Source organism: Taudactylus pleione, unplaced genomic scaffold, assembly GCF_031769625.1.
Source record: "Taudactylus pleione unplaced genomic scaffold, aTauple2 ptg000227l, whole genome shotgun sequence".
Classification (NCBI taxonomy): Eukaryota; Metazoa; Chordata; class Amphibia; order Anura; family Myobatrachidae; genus Taudactylus; species Taudactylus pleione.
The window spans coordinates 709,393-734,833 of NW_028284629.1; the positions used below are offsets into that span (position 1 = coordinate 709,393).

Below are 25,441 nucleotides of genomic sequence, written 5' to 3' on the forward strand. Positions count from 1 at the left end.
AGAATAGTGCCGGGTGGCATGTAAAAAAAATAAATAAATAAGAGTGGAGCGCCCATAAAATTGATCCTGGTAGCTCGTCTGGTGCAGTAGGACTTATTGATTGTTTTTGATTCAGCATCACTTTTATATTTGTGACATTGTAAAATATGAAAAAGACACAGATAATGTGTTACCTTATACTTCTCACATGCATCTGGACACACGTGTATGGTGTATTCAGATGTAAGATGATTGCATTTGCAGGTATTTGGCATCTTTTATCCAGAAACTTGATATCTAGAATGTTCTTAAAACCAGAAAGAAAAGTGAATTTCTACATTAATGACACAAGGAATATCCACTGTCTTCCCCTCTATCAGTCTATCAGAGGGGATTATCGCTGTAGAAGGTAATGGTCGAATTTTCAGGGCAGTGCAGTCCAGTTTTGTATGTGTTTTGGTTGATACCTGGTGCAGTGCTTCGAATTCTGACAACCTACAAAATCACAAAAGCCTGATGTAGTTCTTTAAAAAAAAAATAAAACTCTGCCATTCAGAGTAATATCAGTTGCTTTTATTACTGATATATATAACCATATGTTTTGGTACCACTGTAAAATTAGAATATGGCTTCATTGTGTAACGGATATATATAGCAGCACATTATTCTACCTATGGATACAGAGGCAAGGGCCATCTTCTGTTACACTTCTGCTCCTACTGAATTGGTTATCTTCTCATTGAACTGACAGGCTTCCGCCTTCTCCAGAAGTGATGTGGCTGCTCCATCTGAGCACCATAGGCCAAACTGGCCAGTGCTCCAGCCTCCCTGCACCTTGGCTGAGCGCAGCATCGAGCAGTGTGGGGCAGAGGCGGAGAACATACCTTACTTCAAAGTAAGGTTCTGTGGGCCCATCAGATGCGTTTTTATTATTTACCATTAGAAAATGTGAATACATGGTGATGTGTCCACTTTATATCTGTTGGATCTTGATACACGACGAAGATACTGAATCATTGTTTCCCTGGAAGCTATATTATGCCAAACGTTACTTGCTCTTTACTAAGTCAGTATGTGCTGGTTTTACAAACCCGCTGACTGCTAGATTCACGTAACCTGTATCACTTTTTTTCTTTCTGTTTACTCCTTTTAGGATTTCTTTTTTTACTCTTTAGTTTATGATCCCCAGCAGAAGACTCTCCTGGCAGATAAAGGAGAGATACGTGTTGGCAACCGATATCAAGCCGACATTACAGATCTTCTGGAAGAGGGTAAGGCGCTTTGTGTTTCTTTTACTGTTCATGTCAAATTCTTCAATAATAATTGTCTTGCTGGTCAGAAACGGCTTGGTAGTTATCGAATGTATTAAAATCTAAATTGGATCTCAGACAGTCCAGGCCGATATAGCAAATATATTTATAAATGCTATATTGTAGTTCCTTTATGGAAAATGTTTCTACTATTAATATAACCGTATTTCATGCAGGGGTGCTATGGGTTGGTGGTCCAGTACCAAATCAAATTATTTATGGTGAATGTGATAGGCAAAATCAGTGCTGTCTGCTGCCAATTATAAAATATGTGGGCAATCAGTAGCGCAACCCTGTCCACTACCACATAACTGAGCCTGAGGATGACCAATGAGCACACTTTATTTAATTTATACATGTTTGCAGAGTTTCTCAGTAAGGAACTCTTGGCATAGCGGTGCCTAGGAAACAATGTAGATACTTTAGGATGCTGTGATTCAAAGTTTGAGAACTACAGCCGTGATTTATCAAAACGCTCCTGTGAGTACATGTAAATGAAGCAAACAAAAGATTGCTTACCTTAAGCAGGGTACACACCTAACAGTTATATCTGCAGATCGACTGATCTGTAGATATATCAGCATATGATGGTTGTTCATACACACTGAACAACCATCATCTGTCATCTGGCTGCGGGTTCCGATGGCTGGGGGGTCGAGCTGCTCACCCCGCCATGCGCTGCAAGTGTACGGGCAGTTGGCTGACACTGCCCATACACACAGCACGATGGACAGATATGTTTGCAGCTATATCTGCCATTGGCTGTGCAGCACAGCCAATGCGATATGTCTGAACGACGACGTCCACAGACATATCGCTGGTACACAATATATTGGCCGATCAATCGATCGGCCAAAATATCTGCCAGTGTATACCCAGCGTTAGTGTCATCTAGGAATGGGGGGGGGGGGGGCTCTTCAGTTTTCTCTGCAGCATCTAGATAAAAACAAAAGTTCAAAATAGTGTAGCAAAGTTATATAACGGATTCGCACTCTGAACGAGTGTGCAACAATAACTTGAACATTTAGAGTTTATTGTTCTGAGATTGGTATGTTGTCATACTTAGTTTTAATACTAACATGCTGCTCTCGACATTATGCTGTCGACATTATAACTGTTGACCATTTTACTACCTCCCTTTTGCTCCAGCACACAATATGAGAGAAATCAGGAATTTTGGCGGTGTTCCCCCTCAGGTCGTGTGCTTGCTTACAGGAAAACTTGTATGTTGGCCTGTTGCACTGGTTCTTTTTCTGTCTCACCAGAGAACTCTGGTCATGGATTTTCCACCCAGTATACTCAGGAGGGATATAGATAAGAAAGAGAATAATGTATAGATGGTGTATTATCATTGATTACATATTTTATAATAATAACACGAAGTACAAGGGCAATAACATTTATGTCCAAAGCTAACGGCTCTCTGTGGACTATCCTACTGTAGGGAATCATCCAGAATATTTATTCCACCTGTACAGCCTACTGGAATCAGCAGGGAGGGATCTGGAGTCCCCCATCTTTTCTTTTTACCACTTGCTATCCAGCAGCTATAATTTAAATTTTATCCCTGCCCCTGATAGCATTTTAGGTTTGAGAAACACCTTACTGGCACTAAAGAGTCTATGGGGTAAATTTACTAAAGTGAGAGTTTTCAGAAGTGGAGATGTTGCCCATAGCATCCTATCAGATTCTACTTCACTTTAACTAGCAGCTTCTAGAAGAGAATAGCTAGAATCTAATTGGATGCTATGGGCAACATCTCTACTTCTAAAAACTCTCACTTTAGTAAATTTACCCCTATGTAACATGCAGTGAAAAGCATGGAGAAGTTGCCCATAGCAACCAATCAGCTCCTACCTATTATTTTATAGACCGTACTTGATAAATGCTACTTCAGAGCTGATTGGTTACTATCTCCACTGGTTCACTTCTTCATGCTTTTCACTGATTGATACACAGACCCCTGTATGATGTACTCCATTATAATGCAGCAGATTTGCAATAAACATCATAATTACTAGAGTTGACCGGTTTCTGATCTCAGAGATCCGAACCCACCCGAATTTCAGGGATCCGAGTGAAGCTCGGGTCTCCCTGCCTGCCCCGGATCCCTCACCCGAGGCAAAATCTCGCGACCCCGCTGTCGAGTCGCGAGGTTTTGTATTGAGCGGGCTTAACGCTGATTGGCTGAGAGAGCCGTCTGTCACGGCTCTCAGCCAATCAGCGTTAAGCCCTTTGAAAGTGCAAACAGAAGAAAAAGAAGATGGCCCCCGCCGCCTGACACAGCCAGCACCCCCCTCTGCAGACACCGCCGGCACCCCCACTGGCAGCATTCCCCGCTGCCGGCACCCCTGCACTGCTGCCCCACGTACTGAGGACACTGTCAGCGACCCCCACACTGCCGACACTCCCACACTGAGGGCACCACCAGCACCCCTGCACTGCTGACACTGGGCCTGATTCAGACCCGGTCACAAGCGCTGAGCGCTCGCAACCAGGTCGATGGTGGCCCAGAGCGCATGCGCACGACGGAGCCGGCTCTGTCGTGCGCATGTGCGAGACCGGATAGCGACTGGCAATCTGTCGCTCCGGCTCACACCAAAGGGGGCGTGCTGTTGATGTTGAGTGACAGCACGCCCCCTTTGGTTGGCGGGCCAGGGGGGTGCCTGCCCAGACGGAGGCGTTCCCATGAGAACGCCTACAGTTTGGTGGCGGCCCCACTGACATCACAAGTGATGTCAGTGGGAGAGCTTTCGGCTCTGTTTGAGCTGAAAGCTCTCTGGGGCTTGCGGCCACGAGACCCTACCACAAGGGTCTCGTCGCAAGCCCCGATGGTCGCGATGGTCTTGACCATCGCGACCATCATCCTGGACGCTCGCATTATCTGTGGGTGGCAACCCACAGCAAGGCGAGCGGCCTGGAGGCCGCTCCATAAAAAAGAAAAAAAGACTCCCTGATTCAGAGCGAGCGCTCTGTCAGAGCGTCCGGCTCTGAATCAGGGCCACTGTCAGCATACATGCACTGAGGACACCGCTGGCATCCCTGCTCTGCCGACACTGCTGACACCCTGCATTGAGAACACCCCTGCACTGCTGACAGTCAGCAAACCTGCACTGAGGACAACGCTGGCATCCCCGCTCTGCCGACACCGCCGGCACCCTGCATTGAGAACACTGCCAGCACTGCCATTTCATGTACTGAGGACACCGTCAGCAACTGCCGACACAGCCAGCAAACCTGCACTAAAGACGCTGTTGGCACCCCCACACTACCGACATCACCGATACCCTTCACCGAGGACACTGCCAGCACCACAGCACTGCCATTCCATGTACTGAGGACACCATCAGCAACCCCGCTCTGCCGACACTGCTGTCACAGTAAATGCACTATTGGTCTATCCAACCCACACTGTATAACACAATGTATCCGTGTTGGAAATTATAAGCTGAGCCACATGTTAGTGCCACCCACTGTGTCACTTAGCTTAGTCAGCCAGCTAGCTGGATGCAACCTTTTTGCCTTAACTAGATGAAGCAAATAATATTGTGAGGTGGTCAAAGTTGATTGGAAATTACTGGAAATAAATGTTATTGAGGTTAATTATACTGTAGGAACAAAAAAAGGCCAATTTTATGTGGTTTTAGCTGTTTGTATTTTTTTTTATTTATTTTTTTTAAGAAAAAATTCCAGATCCAAAACATGAAAACAAAACACGGAGGTGAGGTTTTGGCAAAAGCAATCCAGATCCAAAACCAGGGGGGGATCCAAAACCAAAACACGAGGGTCGGCGCACATCTCTAATAATTACCCACTTGATTAATCATATCAAGTTTTGCAAGTCTATTTTTTGCACATTAATAGAAACCACTATCCATTGTCTAGATCAGGGGTAGCCAACCTCTGTCCTCGTGAGCTACCAACAGTTCACGTTTTCCAGACCACCTAGCAGGTGTACAGGTGTATTCATTACTCACTAACACGTTTGAAAAGATCCACAGGTGGAGCTAATTATATCACTTGTGATTCTGTGAGGAGACCTGCAAAACATGCACCGTTGGTAGCTCTTGAGGACCAGGGTTGGCTACCACTGGTCTAGATTGATGCTCTTCTATTGTCCTATAGCCTTCGACAACGGGAGTCGAGTGTTAGAACATGCTGCTGGGTGGTTACATCACATATACAGGCACACAAATGCACCTTGAGTGGGACAGTGTTACAACAACATCGGTGTACATTTCCTAGTAAGGCGGGTGCAGACAGCCAGAGGAGGGTTAGGTTAGGGGCTCCCGGGAGGTTAGGTTTAGGCTAGGGGAAGGGGGATTAGGGTTAGGTACCCCCCCACGGGGGACTTGGGTTTAGGCTGTGGGGAAGGGGGGGTGGGGTTAGGTTTAGGCACTTGGAGGGGGGGGGGGGGTTGATTAGTGTTAGGCACTTGGGGGGGGGCGGACGGACGGACACACACCAGGGGTCGGGGGGTTAGGGTTAGGCACCCCTAAGGGAGGGTTAGGGGGTAGAATAGGGTTAGTGAATACTTAAGGTGTCTACACACAGAGCGATGTGCTCACGATCAGCCGATGTGTACGATTTCCCTTGAAACTCTCCCCGGCAGCCTTGCACACGATTTGCTCATGATTTGGTGTCCAATCTTCATACGGTCGTCCTAGATTGTCAGATCTGCCCTACAGCACGACAGATCTGACGATGCGATGTACGACCAGCGGGGACGCTGATTGTGAGTGGGGACTCATGATTTGGGCATTTTTTACACGATCTGTCGTTCCGATGCGTCGGAATTGGCCAGATCGTGTAAAAAATCGGTATGTGTGGTGGCACCTTTTACCTTTTGACGTGCTGCCGCTGTCGGATTCCATATAAACATACTATCCACTTTGCCTATGGGCAGCTCAGTAGTTAACATGATGCCTTACATCACAGCGTTTGATTGTGACCAGAACTTATCTATGTGGAGTTTGTATCTTTTTCCTATGTTTCTGTGGATTTCCTCTGGCTGTTTTGGTTTCATCTCAGTGCGAGTTTGTGTTTATAATGAATTGGGCTCAAAGTCTGAATTCACTGATAGTTCTCTGTAAAGCATGAAAATATTTTAGTTGAGTAGTGTAGCAGATCATATATTACGTTGTTAAAGGATCTGTGATTGTAGTATTTGTGTCTGTGTATGTATGTAATATATTATTATGCACCTCATCATTATTGCTATATATTTAGGTACTATAAGTGATGTGTACATACTGGTAATATTATGATGCATACCAAAGTTATATACATGAGTGCTTTTCTGTGAATTTAGTAGATCAATGTCTTCTCCAGGGAAAGTACTGTTTTAAGGTTCCTGTTCTTCAGGTGGGAAGAAGAAGAAATATAAGTAGTAGTGTGATACCCGTCTAAGGGGTGTATCCAATTAGGCGCGATCGGTGAAAAACGGGAATTTTTGGACGATGGTTTTTTTTCACCCTATTCTATTCTTTCTTCCGAAATAGAATATTTTTCCCGAAAACGCATAGGATCCGCGATAAGCTCACGGACCTATGTATTTTTGCCATTTCAGGGGTGAAAAAATGTCGCTTATCGTTGATAAATCTGTTATTAAGCTATCCACATAAGACTCCACCTTGTCACAAGATGGTGTGTGTGCCTTTTACGTTATTCATAGCTTTAAATGTATAATAATACAGAGACTGATTTCTGCTGAGCTTTGAGTTTGAGAACCTTGAAATGTGCAGATGTTTGTTAGTCTATGTGTGCTTACCTCCCTTTCTTGCTAACTGTTCACTCCCTCGTGTATAAGATAATAATGTAATGTGAATATTCTGATATCTTGCAAAGTAAGAACACTGAGCCTGATTCAGACCCGCTCGCAAGCAGGTCGATTGTTAGGCAGTGCGCACGCGAGCCCCAGAGCGAGCGCAAAAAGCACTCTCTCCTTCGCTCGCATCCAAAAGGGGCGGCTGTCGATGTTGATTGACAGCTCGCCCCGTTTGGAAGGAGGGGGGTGGCTGGGCAAACTGAGGCGTTCCTGCAGGAACGCCTGCCGTTTGTGGGCTGCCCTACTGACATCACTTTTGATGTCAGTAGGTGGACTTCCACCTCTATTAGAGCAGGAAGTCCACTGGGGCTTGCGGCAACGAGACCCTGCTGCAAGGGTCTCGTTGCAAGGCCGATGGTCGCGATGGTCTTGACCATCGTAACCATCACCTGGCCACTCGCATAAGCTGTGGGTGGTAACCCACAGCTATGCGAGTGGCCAAAAGGCCGCAACTAAAAAAAACAAACGCCCGCCCTGATTCAGAGCCTCTGAATCAGGACCACTGTGCTTTATATTATTGTATGACACACAAATATAGTCAGAGCAATCTTTGAACACACGACTGATGGATGTGTCTTGATTTTTGCCTCTCCGGAGTATACTCTGCACACAAGAGTCTGACATACAATAAATGAGCTTTAGCTGGTGATTACCCACAGAAGATCAATTAGGATCTATCATCGTAGATTATTTTTCAGGACATATCAGGTCCCGAAAAAAAAAAAAAAAAGCCCCGATAAGTGCCGGCGTCAGGCGTACTTCGGGGCTAATTGGATAGCTCGGGGGATCCATTAGGGCCTGAACTATGTTCGGTGTTAATTGTATACCACCCTAATTTTGCTGATTTTTCCCTCTGAGTTCTGTGCTGACATCACCTCAGACATTGTTTGCTTGTGAAACATTAGCAGGTTCGCCTGTCTTGGTCACTGTTGCCAATCATACACCAACAATTGCCCCTCTTTTTTTATAGTCACTGAAGTGTCATATTCCTGCAATCCACGCCATAGCTATAGTTAACAAGGGCAGTCCATAATTTTTATACGTCACTATGCTGGAATGTTATTTGCTCAATTCACATGAGACACACTTGTATGGCTTGTATTTTGCTTGCTGTTTCTCAATTATCCAGGTCTTTACACTTTTCTTGGACATTACCTGCAATTGCAGATATATATATATATATATATTTGTAATATGTCACTCCAGGACATAAGCATCCTGATCAACATGCAGGAGGAAATACTACAATCCTTGTATATCAGCTGTTCCCCTCTTAGTTTGTAAACTAATTTGGGCATAACCATCTATTTTTTTTACCTTTTTTGTGTCCTATCATTACACGTCATTTAGCTAAAGCAACACCTTTTTTAAAGTTTGTCTTTTGAGTCTGCAGATTGGCTTAATAAAAAATCTACTTATTGCCTACTTTTACTGTGAATTTTCCTTTTTATATACCTTAAGACAAAAAAAAGCTTGTACTTAGAGAGTAACCTGAGATTTTTGTATTGGTCTTGTAAATGTGTCCAAGAGACTGCCTATTTATTTGATTTATTATCAGTTATTTATATAGCGCACACATATTCCGCAGCGCTTTACAGAGAGAATATTTGGCCATTCACATCATTCCCTGCCCCAGTAGAGCTTACAATCTATATTCCCTACCGCATCCGCACACATACACACTAAGGTTCATTTTTGCTGGGAGCCATTTAACCTACCAGTATATTTTTGGAGTGTGGGAGGAAACCGGAGTACCCGGAGGACATCCACGCAAGCACAGGGAGAATATACAAACTCCAGGCAGTTGGGGTCTATCCTTTAAAAATTCACTTTAAAGGGGCATGTTCAATTAGCTATGGGTTGTGCCGCACAGATTTTTTCTGAGTAAGGTGCCCAGAAATACTGTATTAAGTCAATTACAGTGCATCTGGAAAGTATTCACAGCACTTTGCTTTTTCCACATTTTATTATGTTACAGCCTTATTTCAAAATGGAATAAATAAATTTTTGTCCTCCAAATTCTACACACAATACCCCATAATGACAACATGTAAAAAATGTTTGCACTTTTTGCAAACTTAATAAAAAAAAAAAAAAAAAAAAAAAAGCAAACGTAGATAACATGTACATAAGTATTCACAGCCTTTGCCATGAAGCTCAAAATTGAGCTCAGGTGCATCCTGTTTCCACTGATCATCTTTGAGATGTTCCTATAGCTTAATTGGAGTCCACCTGTGGCAAAATCAGTTGATTGGACATGATTTTGAAAGGCATACACCTGTCTATATAAGGTCCCACACTTGACCGTTCATGTTAGAGCACAAAACAAGCAGGAAGTCCAAGGAATTGTCTGTATACCTCCGATACAGGATTGTCTCGAGGCACAAATCTGGGGAAGGGTACAGAAAAATATCTGCTGCTTTGAAGGTCCCAGTGAGCACAGTGGCCTCCATCATCCGTAAATGGAAGAAGTTCGGAACCACCAGGACTCTTCCTAGAGTTGGCCAGCCGTCAAAACTGAGCGATCGTGGGAGAAGGACCCTAGTCAGAGAGGTGACCAAGAACCCGATGGTCACTCTGTCAGAGCTACAGCATTTCTCTGTGGAGAGAGGAGAACCGTCCAGAAGGACCATCTCTGCACCAATCAGGCCTGTATGGTAGAGTGGCCAGACGGAAGCCACTCCTTAGTAAAAAGCACATGGCGGCCCGCCTGGAGTTTGCCAAAATGCCCCTGAAGGACTCTCAGACCATGAGAAACAAAACTCTCTCATCTGATGAGACAAAGATTGAACTCTTTGGGTTGAATGCCAGTCGTTATGTTTGGAGGAAACCAGGCACCGCTCATCACCAGGCCAATACCATCCCTACAGTGAAGCATGGTGGTGGCAGCATTTTGCTGTGGGGATGTTTTTCAGCGGCAGGAACTGGGAGACTAGTCAGGATAGAGGGAAAGATGAATGCAGCAAAGTACAGAGCCCAGACTTGAATCCGATTGAACATCTCTGGAGAGATCTGAAAATGGCTGTGCACTGCCGCTTCCCATCCAACCTGATAGAGCTTGAGAGGTGCTGCAAAGAGGAATGGGCAAAACTGCCCAAAGATAGGTGTGCCAAGCTTGTGGCATCATATTCAAAAGACTTGAGGCTGTAATTGCTGCCAAAGGAGCATCAACAAAGTATTGAGCAAAGGCTGTGAATACTTATGTACATGTGATTTCTTAGTTTTTTTTTTTGTTTGTTTTTTGTTTTTATTCAATTTGCAAAAACTTCAAAACTGTTTACATGTTGTCATTATGGGGTATTGTGTGTAGAATTTTGAGGACAAAAAATAATTATTCCATTTTGGAGTAAGGCTGTAAAATGTGGAAAAAGTGAAGTGCTGTGAATACTTTCCGGATGCACTGTAGATACCAGCACTTACCCTAAGAGCATCTCGAGGCATGAGATTACGCTTCTTTCTGCTCACACCTCTGGAGGATGTTACCTGCTGCGTATGTGCTGATCGCGGGTCTCAAATTGAATGAATAGTTCTGGGTATTTTATTCGAGTTGAAGAGGCCACGTTACCCAAACCGCAGCTATTTGATTCTGCCCCTAAGTGTAAGAAATCAACCATCTTAGCTATTCTCTTTTTTTTTTTTTTGCTATAATACAACTTGCGTTTAGACCAGGTTTTAATGTTGCAGTTTCACGTAAAATGTCCTATTCTTTTTTTTCCCCTATAGGAACAGAAGATGGTAGAGACCAAGCTTATCTTGAAACTAAAGTTTGGGAGGCCAGCAACCCTCTTTCTGATAAACAGATAGACCAGTTTTTGGTGGTAGCACGGTAAGAAATGGATTATGCTTTTTATGCACCGTTTTTTAATTTGCACCAGATATAGCCCAGGCACTGTGGAGTTAATAGGCACTATACAGATTCAATGTGGTTGTGTGGGGTAGTCACTCCCACTTCATAGAAGGAAACTAAATTGGGTAAAGCAGCCACAGATTCTGTTTGGCACAAATAAAAATCGCTCAAACCAGTAGAGAATAAAAAGATAAAAAAAAAAAAATATATATATATATATATATATATATAAAATATGGTAATATTTATTATAATGAAACAGTCGATGTAAATATGAATCAAATAAAACAATAAAAAAAATATACATAATGAAAATCATGAAAAGTGAGTAATAATAATTAAAAAGCCCCGGACTTAAAGATATGCAAATTCCACAACTGATAGTAAGCCCCCTGGAGAAAGCTCCTTCCTAGACATTGATTGATGTTAGAGCTTGTGATACTTTGTACATCATCCGGCAATGAAATCAAATTAAAAGTTGATACAATGTTACCTTCCGTGCAAGCTGATCAGACCCAGGTCTTTGTGCTGAACCGCAGTGTAGAAGGTGTAATGCCGTGACCAGGGATGGCTGGCCTCCCGATCTCAATCCAGCTGACGATGGAGATGCAGAGGGGAGTGGGCGGGTCTGGCTCAAGAGGGGCAGAGAGCTCTGTGCTCCGTAAACGGAGGGGTGTACTGACCAGCATGCACGCGCTCAACCCGACTAGGGGGGAGACTGTGGGAAGGGAAGGTGCCGCCGCTCTATGGCTCTGTGACAGGCAGAGGATTTGTGGAAGCTCCAAATTCCGGAAAAAGGCGGATATATATATATATATGTGTTTTTTTTGTTTTTTTTTCTTTTTCTACTGGTTTGAGCGATTTTTATTTGTGTCAAACAGAATCTGTGGTTGCTTTACCCCATTTAGTTTTTTTAATTGGCTATTGTTATATCCGTTCTAGTTTCACTTATTTTTTTAATACGTACGGTATATCAATGTAATGATGTATTATGTATTGTTTGTAAATCGCAATACAAGTCATAAGTATCTTTTTCTTACCCTGGCAGAAAGCTGATATACAAATGTGTCGTCCTACATCTAGCCCCAATATGCCATGCAACGCGACTTTCCTGGCGTGAGTGAGCTGCCAGGTCTCATGCTTCTCTGCTGCGATGCAACTAGGACGCACCAGCAGACTGCTGGTTAATTTGAGATGTGACACTTGTATATCTGTGTGCAATGGAGTCTGCATCAGAAGCACAAAGGAACGGAATGAAAAAAGGTGCGGCTGCTACATTGTAGCATTTCGTATACAGATTCAGAGACTCAGTTGCACACAGATAGGTACAAGTGTCTGGAAGTGACGCTAGCAGAGTCTCACGGGACCTGGCGCTCAGAGAGGGGCTTTTTAGCATGGCTGCAGCAAAGATGTGTAAGGACGGGTTGGGTAAGGTATGCGGGCGGTCAAAATTCAGACGCCAGCAACCCGACAGGGTTAGGATACAGACACATGTCGGTAGGTATCCTAACCCTCTCCCTACCCTACTCCTCCTCTCTATGCCCCTAGTGCCTGAACCTAACACCCCCCCTCCCCCATCCAGTGCCTAAACCTAACCTCCCCCCTTAGTACCTTACCCTAACCCTCCCGCTAGTGCCTAAGCCCCAACGCTAACCCCCCCTTACTAACCCTGCTACTTGCCATCGGGATGAGCAGCACCGAGTGGTGTGACTTCTTGAAAAAAAGATGCAGCTGCTGCATTGTAGCTCTTCATATACCAATTCAGTCTCAGTCGCAAGTAGATAAAGTATTGTTAATCTAATCAGTGCTTTTTTATCGTTATGGCTAAGGCAAACATTTGAGTGAAAAATAACGTTTGGTTCAAGCCAAGTCGCATGGGACCTGGTGCACCAAAAGGGCTATTTGGCGTGACTGTATAGAGACACATCAGTATGGAGAGGCAGCACATTACCACAAATGTCTAGATATTAAGTAGACAATCCTGCTTTGAGGAGACTGTGCTGTAATTCTGATGTTCTTTCTGATTTGCAAGAGGAGGAAAGGGATTTCCCTGCTGCATTAGCAGACACACGTGTGTCTATGGCGTGTGGTAAATACATGGTGATTATGTGGGAATGGAGGGCAGAACAGGTATAGATTTGTTCTCGCATTTGGGTGAGAATTTCTCCAGGTGTGCAGAAATGGAAGAGGGGATTCACCTGCTTCAGCTTATTGTTTGTTTCCAGACAAGCATATGGTTTTGATATGCTCCCGGTCACACTGCAAAAGATAATAAAATGCGTAAAGCACGTATGGCTTGAGGTTTTTGTTCTTAATCTCCTCCATGCCACTCATTTCTTTGCAGTCTGAGTAAACAGAAGTGGAATGCTCTACAAATAATTTTGCTCTCTACCTTTCTGTAATAAGAAAAACCCTGTTCTACCCTGCCTTTATTGTATTAGAGCAGTGCAGGGCCACTTACGGCACATTGAGCGCTCATCAGCAGCCCCTAACCCTACGCTCTTCTGCGCTGTATTCCCTGCTCTATGACCTATAGCAGATGAGACTGTGAGCAGAGAGGTTTCACATCACATGATCTCCATATCCCTCCTTCCTTGCGCTCTGGCTATAAATAGAATGTGGGGAGGTGTAAGCGGCATGTGGGGAGATATTGGGAGGTGTGAGTGGCATGTTTCAGTGTTTTGGACTGTATGTGGTATCTGTGGACATGGTGGCATTTTATGGCAAGTTGCGGCCTGAGGATATGGGTGATAAATGTTGCAGCAAGTAGGAGGTCTGGCTTGTGATGGCATTTTGGAATAAGAGAGACATCTGTGGCACTTTTGAGATGAGTTTTGTGGGTGTGCTGAGGTAGATTTGAGGCTACTGTATTACTGAAATGAAGGGTACTGTGCAGCTATTTTGAAGGCTGTTGGTCCACGCATGATGTCCTTGACGTATATCAAGTTACCCATTGCTGTACATTTATACCTGCACAAACCGTTTATTAATTGTTTTCTTGATGGGAAATACATTGTGATTATATTTTTCATACCAAACATGTGCTACAAAACGTACTTTGATCCCAAGAAATGCACCATTTATAAACGAGAAAACAGATTGCAGTAATTGTCATGCAGAATTTATTTTTCTCACGTTTATGGAGTAAATCGAAACCATCTTCTTTATTCAGTCATATATATATATTTTTTTTTTATATTGTTTGCTTGTTTTACAGCAAAGGAAATAATCAACTGGGTAGTTCAAATCCTTTTCAGAGAGAAAACTAATCCTAACTGGACATGAAGTACCAGTGTGCAGTGTTATATGTTAAATAACGTGAGTGAAATGGTTATAACTATCACAACAAATAGTTAATTGTATATGCCTCTATTCTGTATTGCTGTATATTACAGCGCCTCTAAACAACTACAATTGAGAAATATTGTTACAATATAATGAAAAATAGTGACAGCTCAAATTGTAAAGACGCCTCAGCTGTCCAATATATCATCCCTGGTGCCGTGCTGGCCGCTGTGGGAAAGCTCTCCCCGCCACTCAGGGTACAAATAAATCAAATCCCTTCCATGGTGCTCCAGAAAGAAAAAAGCTGTGCTTCTTACATATGGAGCTTTAATATACAGTACTGCACTATAAGTGAACGCACACAAAACGATACAATAGTGATTGCTAATTTGTGAACATATAACGTAGTAATGTTACTATGAGATTCAGTATAGCTGCTCTTTGAGCCTTTACTTGGGGCAGCTTCATGGAGGCCCCATATATGGACTCTAGACATTACAGGCTATATTTACTAAAGAGCGGGTTTTCTTCTTCGGGTGCCATAGGGTCCACAGGAATTACCTTGGGGGTATGTGGTTGGAGTGATCCAGGCACCAAACAGTTACAAGCTTTAGCTCCCAGGATGTACTGGGTCCTCCTCCATATATACCACGCCCCTGACTACAGGCACTCCGTTTTCTGTTTGGTGCGCAGGATCCGTGCACCTTTTTAGACAGGGGACTGCTCTGGCAGTCCCAAGCTTTTTTTTTTTTTTTCTCAACGAGTAAGCAGGAGGAGATGGGGGGGCCTGGGTGGATGCAGTACTTGATTTGGAGCTGCCCACAGCCCTTGAGAGCGTAACACAGCGCTGCAGCATTCTAAGGAGGCACCGGTCGTGAACCACTAGGAGCTTATGGACCAGCAGCGGCTGCTGGTCCGTGGGTTCTGATTGGCTCGCGACCGACACCACATGAGAATGACTGCAGCGCTGGAAGGCAGCCGTCCGCAGCCCTTGAGAGGGGAAGGGGCATAATGTGTAAGAAGCATTACTGTGTGGCATACTGTAATGTGTAAGGGGCATTACTGTGGTATAGTGTCTAAAGGGCCTTACTTAGTGGTGCATAATTTGTAAGGGGCATTACTGTGTGGCATAATCTGTAAGGGGCATTACTGTATGGCACAATGTTTTGTAAGGGATATTACTGTGGCATAATGTGTAAAGGGCATTACTTAGTAGTGCATAATGTGTAAGGGGCATTACTTAGTATGGCATAATGTATAAGGGGCATTACTGTGTCACGAAACCACACACCCTTTTTAGGAGAGCCCTCTTTGTGTTTTGTTTTTTTTGCTTAGGGGGGGGGAAATTACTGTCTTGCCCTGAGTGACAAAAATCCAAGTTTCGGCCCTGCTTTGGTTACCAGGTTATATAGAGCTCAATATCCTACTAAGCTTTGTGCTTTTTGTAGTTGACTAAGGGCCTGATTTAGCTTTGGGAATACAGTGAGAAACAGCACGTAACTGATCATCTTGGTGAAACCATGCTGCACTGCAGGTGGGGCAGATGTAAAATGTGCAGAGAGATTTACATTTTCAAGGAGTGTGTCCAAACTGACATCTAAATTGCAGTGTAAAAATAAAGCTGTGCGGTGTTTGTGGGCTACGTGCAAAAGCAGCCAGTATTTACCCTAGCTGAATCAGGCCCCAAGAGCCTATTGCAAATATATTGCTTAAATGCATTGTATGTGACTTATGCTAGTTCTGCTGTGTGTTATACTGACTTTTTTTTTTTGTTTCTGAAAGACTGTCCGTTATAATTATCACTGCTATTTCTTCTCCTAACCCTCTGCTACAGGTGTGTGTGTGTGTGTGTGTGTGTGTGTGTGTGTGTGTTTGTTTGTTTGTTTGTTTGTTTGTGGGAGGCGAACACTGTCACATGGTATTACATTACTTTATTACCTGTATTATGTCTAAAAGTAAGGAGAAGCAGGGAGGCTAAAGCCCCTGTACTGGTTTCATGTAAAGCCTGTCAGACGGGCTTGTCCCCTCAGGATTTCAAACAGGATGGGTTGTATGGTCCAGGCATAAGGAACTAAAACATCACTCCATCCTACCAGCTCCTATGCAAGAACTACCCTGAGTGTCTTCTTTGTCTCAGGTTATGACGTAGGAGGTGGACCGTTTGTCTACACCCACGCCGACCTCTACTATTGGGTACCCACAGCAGCTACAACCTGCTATGTTTATGCCTCCTATGCATCCTTCCTGGATGCATGTTTATGCCCACTCAAGTCAGAGTATGACTCCGTCATCTGCTGCATTTCAGCAAATGCTGCAAGCACGCATACCAGTAGTTGCTAAAGCCACGAGGCGGTCGATTTTCTTCCTATCGGGCCACCCAGCCTGTAGATTCTGACTCATCTTCAGATGAGTTTGAAGAGGCACAGGGCTCCTCTCAGGAGTCTTTCTTGATTAGGCCGGTCAAAACAATTTTAAACATAGATAATGAAGAGCCAGCACCTAGGAAGGCACCGGTGTTCAAACGTTAGAAAGTGGTTAAGGCTGAGCAGCTCTCGGAATTTATGGGGGAAGCATGTAATCCTGATTGACTGTTCAATGTTACAAAGAAGGTAACAGCTTTATACCTCCTCCCACCTGGCGAATGTGCTAAATGGGCAGTTCCAAAAGTTAGTACACGAGTGTACAATATGAGGCGCCAATGAGTGTCAAACTAAATGAGTGCTTGCTATCAAATACTCCAGTTTTTTTTCTTTAGATACAAGGTTTCTCTTATATATACAGGACAGCACATGCGCCGTTTCTTCTGTTATATAGATTTCACAAATGGGAAGTTCCGCCTACTGTGGATGCTCATGTGGCACATTTGGACAGGAGCGCCACGTTGCCTATACCATCTGCATCCTCCCTTAAGGATCCTAAAGAAAGAAGACTTGAGGCCTGTCTCAAATCTGTATTTTCACTGTCAGGAGCTGTTGCCCGTCCGGCAATGGCTATGACCTGGTGTCTAAGGCCATTGAGGAATGAACAGGGGCACTGGTAAATACTATTCCAGATGCTTCCAGAGAGCAGCTGACAATTATCTCCTATATTCGGGAAGCTGCATCCTATTTGGGGGAGGCGGCATTAGACGCTGGTATTCTGGAGTCTAAGGCATCAGCTACTTCAGTTGTTACTCGCAGAGCCCTGTGGTTAAGGGCCTGGAAAGCAGATGCGGAATCCAAGAGGGCTCTGGAATCCTTGCCGTTTTTCTGGAGATATACTGTTTAGCACAGAATTGGATAAAATTGTGGCTCCTCTGGCAGCTTCTAAAGTGGCCGGTCTGCCTTCGATGTCTGCCCCTAAACCTAGACAGTCCTCTTTTCAGTCCTTTCGCCCGCAGGGAAAAGCAAAAGGACAGTCTTTCTTTAGACAATCCAGTTCTTGCAGGATCACCAGGCCGCAAACTAAGAGATCTTTGGCGATCAGACGTCCGGCTTCCAAGTCGGACGACAAATCCTTGGCCTGATGTGTCGCCCTTCCTCCTGGAGAACCCTGGGTGGGAGGCCGACTTCTTCAGTTTTCGGATGCCTGACATCAGACAACAGACGCCTGGGTCTGAGAAGTGGTCTCTCGAGGGTATGCCCTGGCTTTCTGGAAGGGTCCACCTCAAAGGTTTTTTTGTACAGCTCCTCCATCAGAGTCTACCAGGGCCTTAGCCCTCCAGCAGGCCATCCGTTCCCTGCTTGGTTCGGGGGTGATAATCCCAGTTTCTTTGGGTCAACATTATTCTGGCAATGGAACCTATGGATTTTATGGTGTCTCTGGACATTCAGGATGCGTATCTGCATGTGCCTATTACGCCATCCCGCCAAAGGTTTCTACAGTTTGCTGTTCTGCAGCAAGATTTCCAATTTCAGGCTCTGCCTTTTGGTCTGTCAACGGCCCAGTGGGTCTGTACCAAAATAATGGCAGTGATGACGGCCCACCTCAGGTGTCAGGGAGTCAGAATATTGCCATACTTGGGTGACCACCTGATTTTGGCACAGTCTCCAGCGGTGTTACAACATCATCTCAGACTGACAGTTGCCTGCCTGCAGAGGCACGGCTGGATCATCAATTGGAAAGTCTTCTCTTTCTCCAGTACAGCAGATGGTGCATCTAGGTGCACTCCTGAATTCTCTGGCACAGAGGATATTTCTGCCAAGAGACAAGATTTTGGCCATTCAATCGCGGGTTCGCAAATTTCTCCGCCATCAGAGGGTGTCTATTCACTGAGCGATGCAGGTTCTAGAGTCCATTGGGCCAGATGTATGAAGCTCTCGGAAGTGATAAAGTGCAGAGTGATAAACGACCAACCAATCAGCAACCAACTGTCATGTTACAGGCTGTGTTTGATAAATGACAGTTAGGAGCTGAGTGGTTTGTTGTTTATCACTCTGCACTTTATCACTTTCCAGAGCTTCATACATCTGCCCCATTGTGTCCACCTTCGACATGGTGGAATATGCTCAGTTCCACTCCAGGCCACTGCAACAGCTGATTCTCTCCTGGTGGAGCGAGAGGTACCAGTTAATATGGTCACAGATGATCCATCTCTCTCCAGAAGTTCGGCTTCCCTCTCATGGTGGCTGCAGACGTTATGTCTGGACAAGGATCGTCCCTTCTGGATTCTAGATTGGGTGCTCCTCACTACGGATGCCAGCCTCCGCGGAAGGGGCACAGTGACAGGTCGTCATACTTTTTCAGGGAAAATGGACGACCAAGGAGGGTCACCTATTCATAAACATCTTGGAACTTTGGCCCTCATTCAGAGCCGTACGCTCTGAGCAGAGCGCACGCTCTGAATGAGGGCCGGCCTCCATAAAAATGGAGCGTCCTCCTGGACGCTCGTATAGCTGTGGGTCACCACCCACAGGCTATACGAGCGTGCAGTTTGATGGCCGCGATGGTCTTGACCATCGCGACCATCGAAACTGCGAGCCGGAGCCTGCGGTTGAGGTTTTCAACCGCAAGCTCCGGAGTGATTTTGGCTCTATCAGAGCCAAAATCACTCCCACTGACATCACTAGTGATGTCAGTGGGCCGGCTTCTGACGGGAGGCGTTCCCGTGGGAACGCCCCCGTCAGGGAGGCACACCCCCTGCACGCCTACCAAAGGGGGCGTGCTGTCAATCAACATCGACAGCACACCCCCTTTGATCAGACACAACGAGCGAAGGACTTTCCTTCGCTCGTCGCGTCTGGCGCATGCGCACGACGGAGCTCCCTCCGTCGTGCGCATGCTCAGTCCAGAACATCGACCCACTTGCGAGCGGACAGCCGCTCGCGAGTGGGTCTGAATCAGGCCCTTTGTTCAGTATACAAAGCACTCGTTCAAGCACAGGATATACTAAAGGGCAGGCCTGTCCAAATCCAGCACAGGGTCCCTACCTGCATCTGGGCCTTCCTCGTCTGTTTTTGACGGCGTGGCTCTTGAGTCTTCCATCTTAAGAGCCAAGGGTTTTTACTACCTCTGTAATTCAGACAATGCTTAGGGCACGAAAGCCTTCCTCTGCCCGCATCTATTACATAATTTGGCACTCGTATTTTCAATGGTGTTTCCACAGAAAATACTGATGCGCCAATTTAGTTTGTTGCCGATCGCGACACAAACGTGCCAGCGAATCGCGCTATGCACCACGCTACGCTATGTTGCGTCCCCGATTGCGGAAGTGCTCCTCCATTCAAACTTATGGAGACGCACTTGCGCATCCCGATTGCGGGAGTGCATCTTCATAGGATTGAATGGAGACGCTATTGTGCGTCCCCGATCGCGGGAAGGCATCTCACGCCACGCATGGCTCGACTCGCTATGCTATGAGCAACAATGAAGCTGGGCCCATCTGTATGATCCTGAAGTTTTTAGGGTCTCGAGTGCTGGCTTTTCTCCAGGCTGAGTTAGGTCTGGGTCTCTGCCTGGCCCCCCCTGAGAGTTCAGGTATCTGCACTATCAGTTTGGTTTCAGGGAAAGATTCTGAGGGTTCAGCCTCCCTTTGTCCCTCCGGTAGCTCCATGGGATTTGTCTTTGGTTCTCAGGCTCCCCCATTTGAACCCCTGAAATCAGTAGACCTCAAGTGGTTGACAGCGAAGACAGTTTTTCTTCTCACTGTCTCCTCTGCCCGCAGGGTCTCTGATTTGGCAGCCGTTTCTTGTCGCTCGACCTTTTTGATTTTTCACCAGGATAGAGCTGTTCTTCGTACCAGGGCGAGTTACCTTCCTAAGGTATCATGTAAATGAAGAAATTGTGGTTCCAGTCTTCAGACCTCTCTGTAGGTGAAACTTCTCTGGATGTTGTACGTGCTCTACGTATCTACATGGATCGTACAAACTCCTTTAGGAAATCTGATTCTCTTTTTGTGTTGTATGGCTGTCACAAGCGAGGCTGGCCAGCTAACAAACAGGCTCTGGCTAGATGACTTCGTATGACTATTTCTCAGGCTTACACACAAGCTGATCTCTCTGTTCCAAACACAGTGACTGCACATTCTACTCGGTTTGTGGGACCATCGTGGGCGTTTCGATATGGTGCCTCTGCAGAACATTTGTGCAAGGCAGCCACGTGGTCTTCTGTCCACACTTTTCTCAAATTTTACGCATCTCAGAATGTTTCCTTTGGGTGCCGGATTCATCCTTTCTGCTCAGGAGCGTCCCCACCTTTAAGGGACTGCTTTGGGACAACCCCAAGGTAATTCATGTGGACCCTTTGGAACCCGAAGAAGAAAATAAGAGTTATGGTATAACATACCTTTTTGTTAACTCTTATTTTTCTTCAAGGTCCACAGGGCACCCACTCTAGCGCACCTTGTTGTTGTTGTTGGGTAATATTTTTTTTCTTTTGTATTTCAATGATTCTCTCTTCTTAGTGTTTCTGATGTACATTGTCCTTCTTTCTCCTCTTTCCTTCTACTGACTTGGGCTTGGTTACAAACTGAGTGCCTGTAGCCAGGGGCAGGGTTGTAACTGTTTGGTGCCTGGATCACTCCAACCACATACACCCAAGGTAATTCCTGTGGACCTCGAAGAAAAAGAATTAACAAATGTATGTTATACCATATCTCTTATTTTTAGAAGCAGAGTTGTTTATAGCAACCAATCAGATTTTAGCTATTATCTTCTAGAAGGTACTAGATAAATGTTAAGTAGAATCTGATTGGTTCTATGGACAACATCTCCATTTCTAAAAACACTGTACAACAAATTAATACTTTTAATTTGTTTCCTTTCTGAAAATAGTCATACATTACTAATTTGAGGTCAAGAAAAACTAAAATGATTTCAGAATGTTTTTACTAGCTCTATTTTTTGAGCTACACTACTTGCACTATACTGTATGTACATTAGTAATATAGACTTAGTGAAAAGCTATTTTAAAATAATCTGATATTTTCTTGATAGAAAATAAACAGTTTTAATTCAATCAATCACAAATAAGAACACAAAAGCAAACAAACATACAGCATACGAAAGTACTATGTAATATAGTGACCTATTCATGGGGGTGCTTTCTCTTTGCTTGTCGCTTGTACTCCTCTTCTGGGGCAACTCTTGTCACTGTCCAACAGTAGTGATCACCTACCCTGATATCTTTGTTCCATTGCTGAAATGTCTTGGTGGAATCGCTCACAATGATTGTCACTCAGTGCACCACAGTTATCTTGTGTGGGTAATCCCGTGAATCGCATATATTTGAGTAGGGGAGGGACAAATAACTGATTCGTTTAATTGGGTCATTAGGCCCCGCCCCCTCTGCGATGAACGCAGATTGCTGGTAAGATTCTCTCCATTCTGCCCACTTCACTAGGAATACCCTACATCGTCATAAATGGGTTATATCTCGGAACTCAGGACCTCATTCAGAGTCGGTCGAAGCGGCCACACGGTCATAAGGGAAATGGGGCCGGATATGCAAATGATGCACTCGCAAGTTGCGTCCTTTAGATCGGATCGTTAGCTGGCCGACCAAGGGGAGGATGCGGCCGTAAGAAAAAAAAAACTCCCCCTTCTCGTACGCATTACATGTCATGTCCAGGCATATAAGGATTAATCGAGACCATCGGGAACCATCGGAACTGGTCGTAGAGCTTAAGGTTGACCATACCCTCTCTTAAGCTCTACGATCATGTCAGTGTAAAAACCTCCCATGTCACGTGTGCCATGACACTACTTTGTTAATTATGCACTCCCATTAAACGCCGTTCGCATAATTAGGCACGCCTGCGTTCGGATCTCCACTCCCCCGTTTTCAAGCACCTTCCCCTGTTACCACCCACAAACTCTTCAATCTGTCACTCAAACTACTGACCTGGCTGTGTTCAAGGAGAGAGAAATTTCTGATCGTAGCAGCTAGTTTGTGCACGCGCATTGCGAACTTTACACATGTGCAGTTTAGCGAACATCGGTGGCGTACGACCGAGTGCACCACAGTTATCTTGTGTAGGTAATCCTGTGAATCGCATATATTTGAATAGGGGAGGGGACAAATAACTGATTCATTTAATTGGATCATTAGGCCCCGCCCCCTCTGCGCAGAACGCATATTGCTGGTAAGATTCTCTCCATTCTGCCCACTTCACTAGGAATACCCTACATCGTCATAAATGGGCTATATCCCGGAACTCAGAGCTAACAGAGTTTTAAATGTCATATTCATTCTTTGCATGCTGAAATCAATTAGAAGTAACTATTTTCACATCGGAAACATTTTCATTGTTGTGCAGTGAAATCGGCACTTTAGTAAATATGCCCCCCCTAATCATCAACATTATAGTGTAAAACATAATGCAGCGTATCACATATAATGCACATAACCAGGGCTTGTACAGCAATAGTTTTTACTATTAAGATATATACACGCACACACACACACACGCGAATCATGTATGTTTTTTATTACAGCTCATGTCAATTAAATGTTTTTAAAGTGCAATTACCAAGTCATCAGTTGTGACAAATGGTATATTCATGATTGGGTTACATTTATATGAAATCTATAGGTTTTAAATAAACCCAATGTAATTGTACATTCTATAAAATTATAGGAGGAAGCTGATTGGTTGCGAAGGTCAACTACTTCACTCATTACAAGTTTTGATACATTTCCCACCCAATCCGTTGACAGCGTACTGAAAGGGTTAAGTCCCTGCACCAATACATATTTAGGTAAATGTTTAAGATAGTTAAAAAAAAAAAAAAAAAAAAACATGTCACTCTTCAGCTGGACAAGTCCTGGGCTCCAGGGCTATAATAGTCTTTATGGAGCATTTAATATAGAAAGTTAGAAATTAATGTATAATATTTAAAAATGTATTTCCTAACTGATAACACTTTTGGTCCACTGAGGGAGCTGCAGCAGTAAACCCTGAGTCCTGAGAGCCTCCATTGGCAGATGGCCAGTGAGCTTCCGGAGGGACTTAACATACATCCTCTGGAATCTGAATGGACTCAGGAGGTGCAGTGCATGCTGTGAGTCAATAGCGACCCAGCAACCATAGCGGTTCCCACCATTGACTTCAACGCTAGGTAACCTAGCTGTTCTAACCATTGAAGTCAATGGTGGGAACCGTTCATTGGTTGAGAGAGGTGGAGGCTCGCCTCTCTCAGCCAATGAAGGCTCAGCCAAAGCATTTATATGGGAAATGCAGCGGCTGAGCCCCTCATTTGCGAGGTACCATCATTTAAGGACTGTGGGTTTTTTGTCTTTTTTTACTGGTTACGTGGATGCTACAGGACAAGTGGACGTGAATGGCTACAGGGATTATAGGGGAGTTATGCGTGAGTGTGCATGTTTGTTTCAATAAAATTATTCTTTCTTCTTTGGGGTCCACAGCCAATACGTTGGGGTATAAGATCCCGGTCACCAAACAATTAAACAAAACGAGCTCTCTGCTCCCAGGATGCACCGGGTCCCTCCTTCATATACCCCACCTCCGGCCTCAGGTAGCCAGTTTTTCCTGTTTGGTGTTATTCACCACATAGGCAGTGGGACTGCAGGAGCAGTCCCGCAGACGAGTATATGTAAAAAAAATAAAAAAATAGGGTTTTACTCTCCATCGGGGCGGGTGGCCTGAGCTGTCTGAGAGCAGCCTCGCGTCTGAATGGAGATGCACCAGTCACCTGCTACAACTAACCCCTCCGGCGCCGCAACGCTGGTTTCGCGCCCGTGCTTTCGGTAGGGGCTCTGAGCCCTGGACTGCCACCGGGACAAGGGGATGGCAGATAAGAGGTGGGCTCGGTGCCCGCTGACGCCGGGACCACGTGGCGGTCCGGCCTCTGGCGGTGGAGACTGGCCAGAGGTGCGCTGTAGTTGGGAGGGCAGAACAGCTTGTCCCTACACTAGACCGCCGGGACATGACACAGCTCCTGACAAGCTGGGGGTTTTCTTTGGCGGCGGCCATGTCCGTTTGCCGGGTAGTCCAGGCAACCTAGGGGAGGTTCGCTTTACCCGGCGGCCCCTCCCCCAATCCACACGCTGGCCCAGCTACTGTTCTCAGCGTTGTGGGTTGCTCCTCCCAGTTTCCCCTATATGAGCAGCCAGTGTGCACTCTGAGGTGCTCTCAGATTGCTGCTCGCCGAGCAGGCTGGGCAGTCTCCCTGTATACCTCTCCTACTGCTGGATCAGGTTTTACAGAGCTCTATCTTACTAAGCCTAGGGCTGATTTGTAGTGGCAAGAGCTAAAAAAATTGCTTATTGCTCGCAGAGTGTTTATGCATTGCATGTGATTGGTGTTGACCGTGTCTGGTACTGCCTTTTATGCCTAAAATAACTCAGTCCTCTAACCTCTCACTGCTGTTTTCTCCCCTTATTCCTCAGCTACGGCTGTGTGCGGTTGGGGGTAGACCGTGAGCACATGTGCTCTCGGAAACTTGGCATAAGTGAATATATTATGTTTAAGGAGTCTGAGAGACAGGTGGCAGAAGCCCCTTTGCTGGTATCCTGTATAGCCTGCAAAGGGACTATCCTCACAGGATTTTGTACAAAATGGACTGTGTGGGAACTGTTTTAGACAGTCACCACATCAATCAAATTTACATGTTTCCGGGCCTGAACCCCCCTGGGCTTCCTTTTCCAAGGTTATGGCTCAGGTGGTGGAGCGTTTGGCTGCCCCTGCACCCCCTGTTTGGGGTTTCCCTCAGCAGATGCATCCCCCTATGGTTATGCCCTCTGTTTCCATCATGG

At 45.2% G+C, this 25,441-nt stretch overlaps 1 protein-coding gene across 11 annotated transcripts in view; it reads left to right on the forward strand.

The window, feature by feature from the left end:
• MTA1 (metastasis associated 1) overlaps positions 1–25,441 on the forward strand; it is a 276,561-nt gene that overhangs the window by 79,125 nt on the left and 171,995 nt on the right. For all 11 annotated transcript variants that reach the window (XR_015879326.1, XM_088479146.1, XM_088479148.1 and 8 more), the window contains exons 6-7: positions 1,133–1,250; positions 10,840–10,942. Coding sequence is in view for 10 of the 11 variants with exons in the window: in XM_088479146.1 (XP_088335272.1) it covers positions 1,133–1,250; positions 10,840–10,942 (221 nt within the window). In the remaining variant the exon portion in view is untranslated. The remainder of the gene's footprint in view (positions 1–1,132; positions 1,251–10,839; positions 10,943–25,441) is intronic.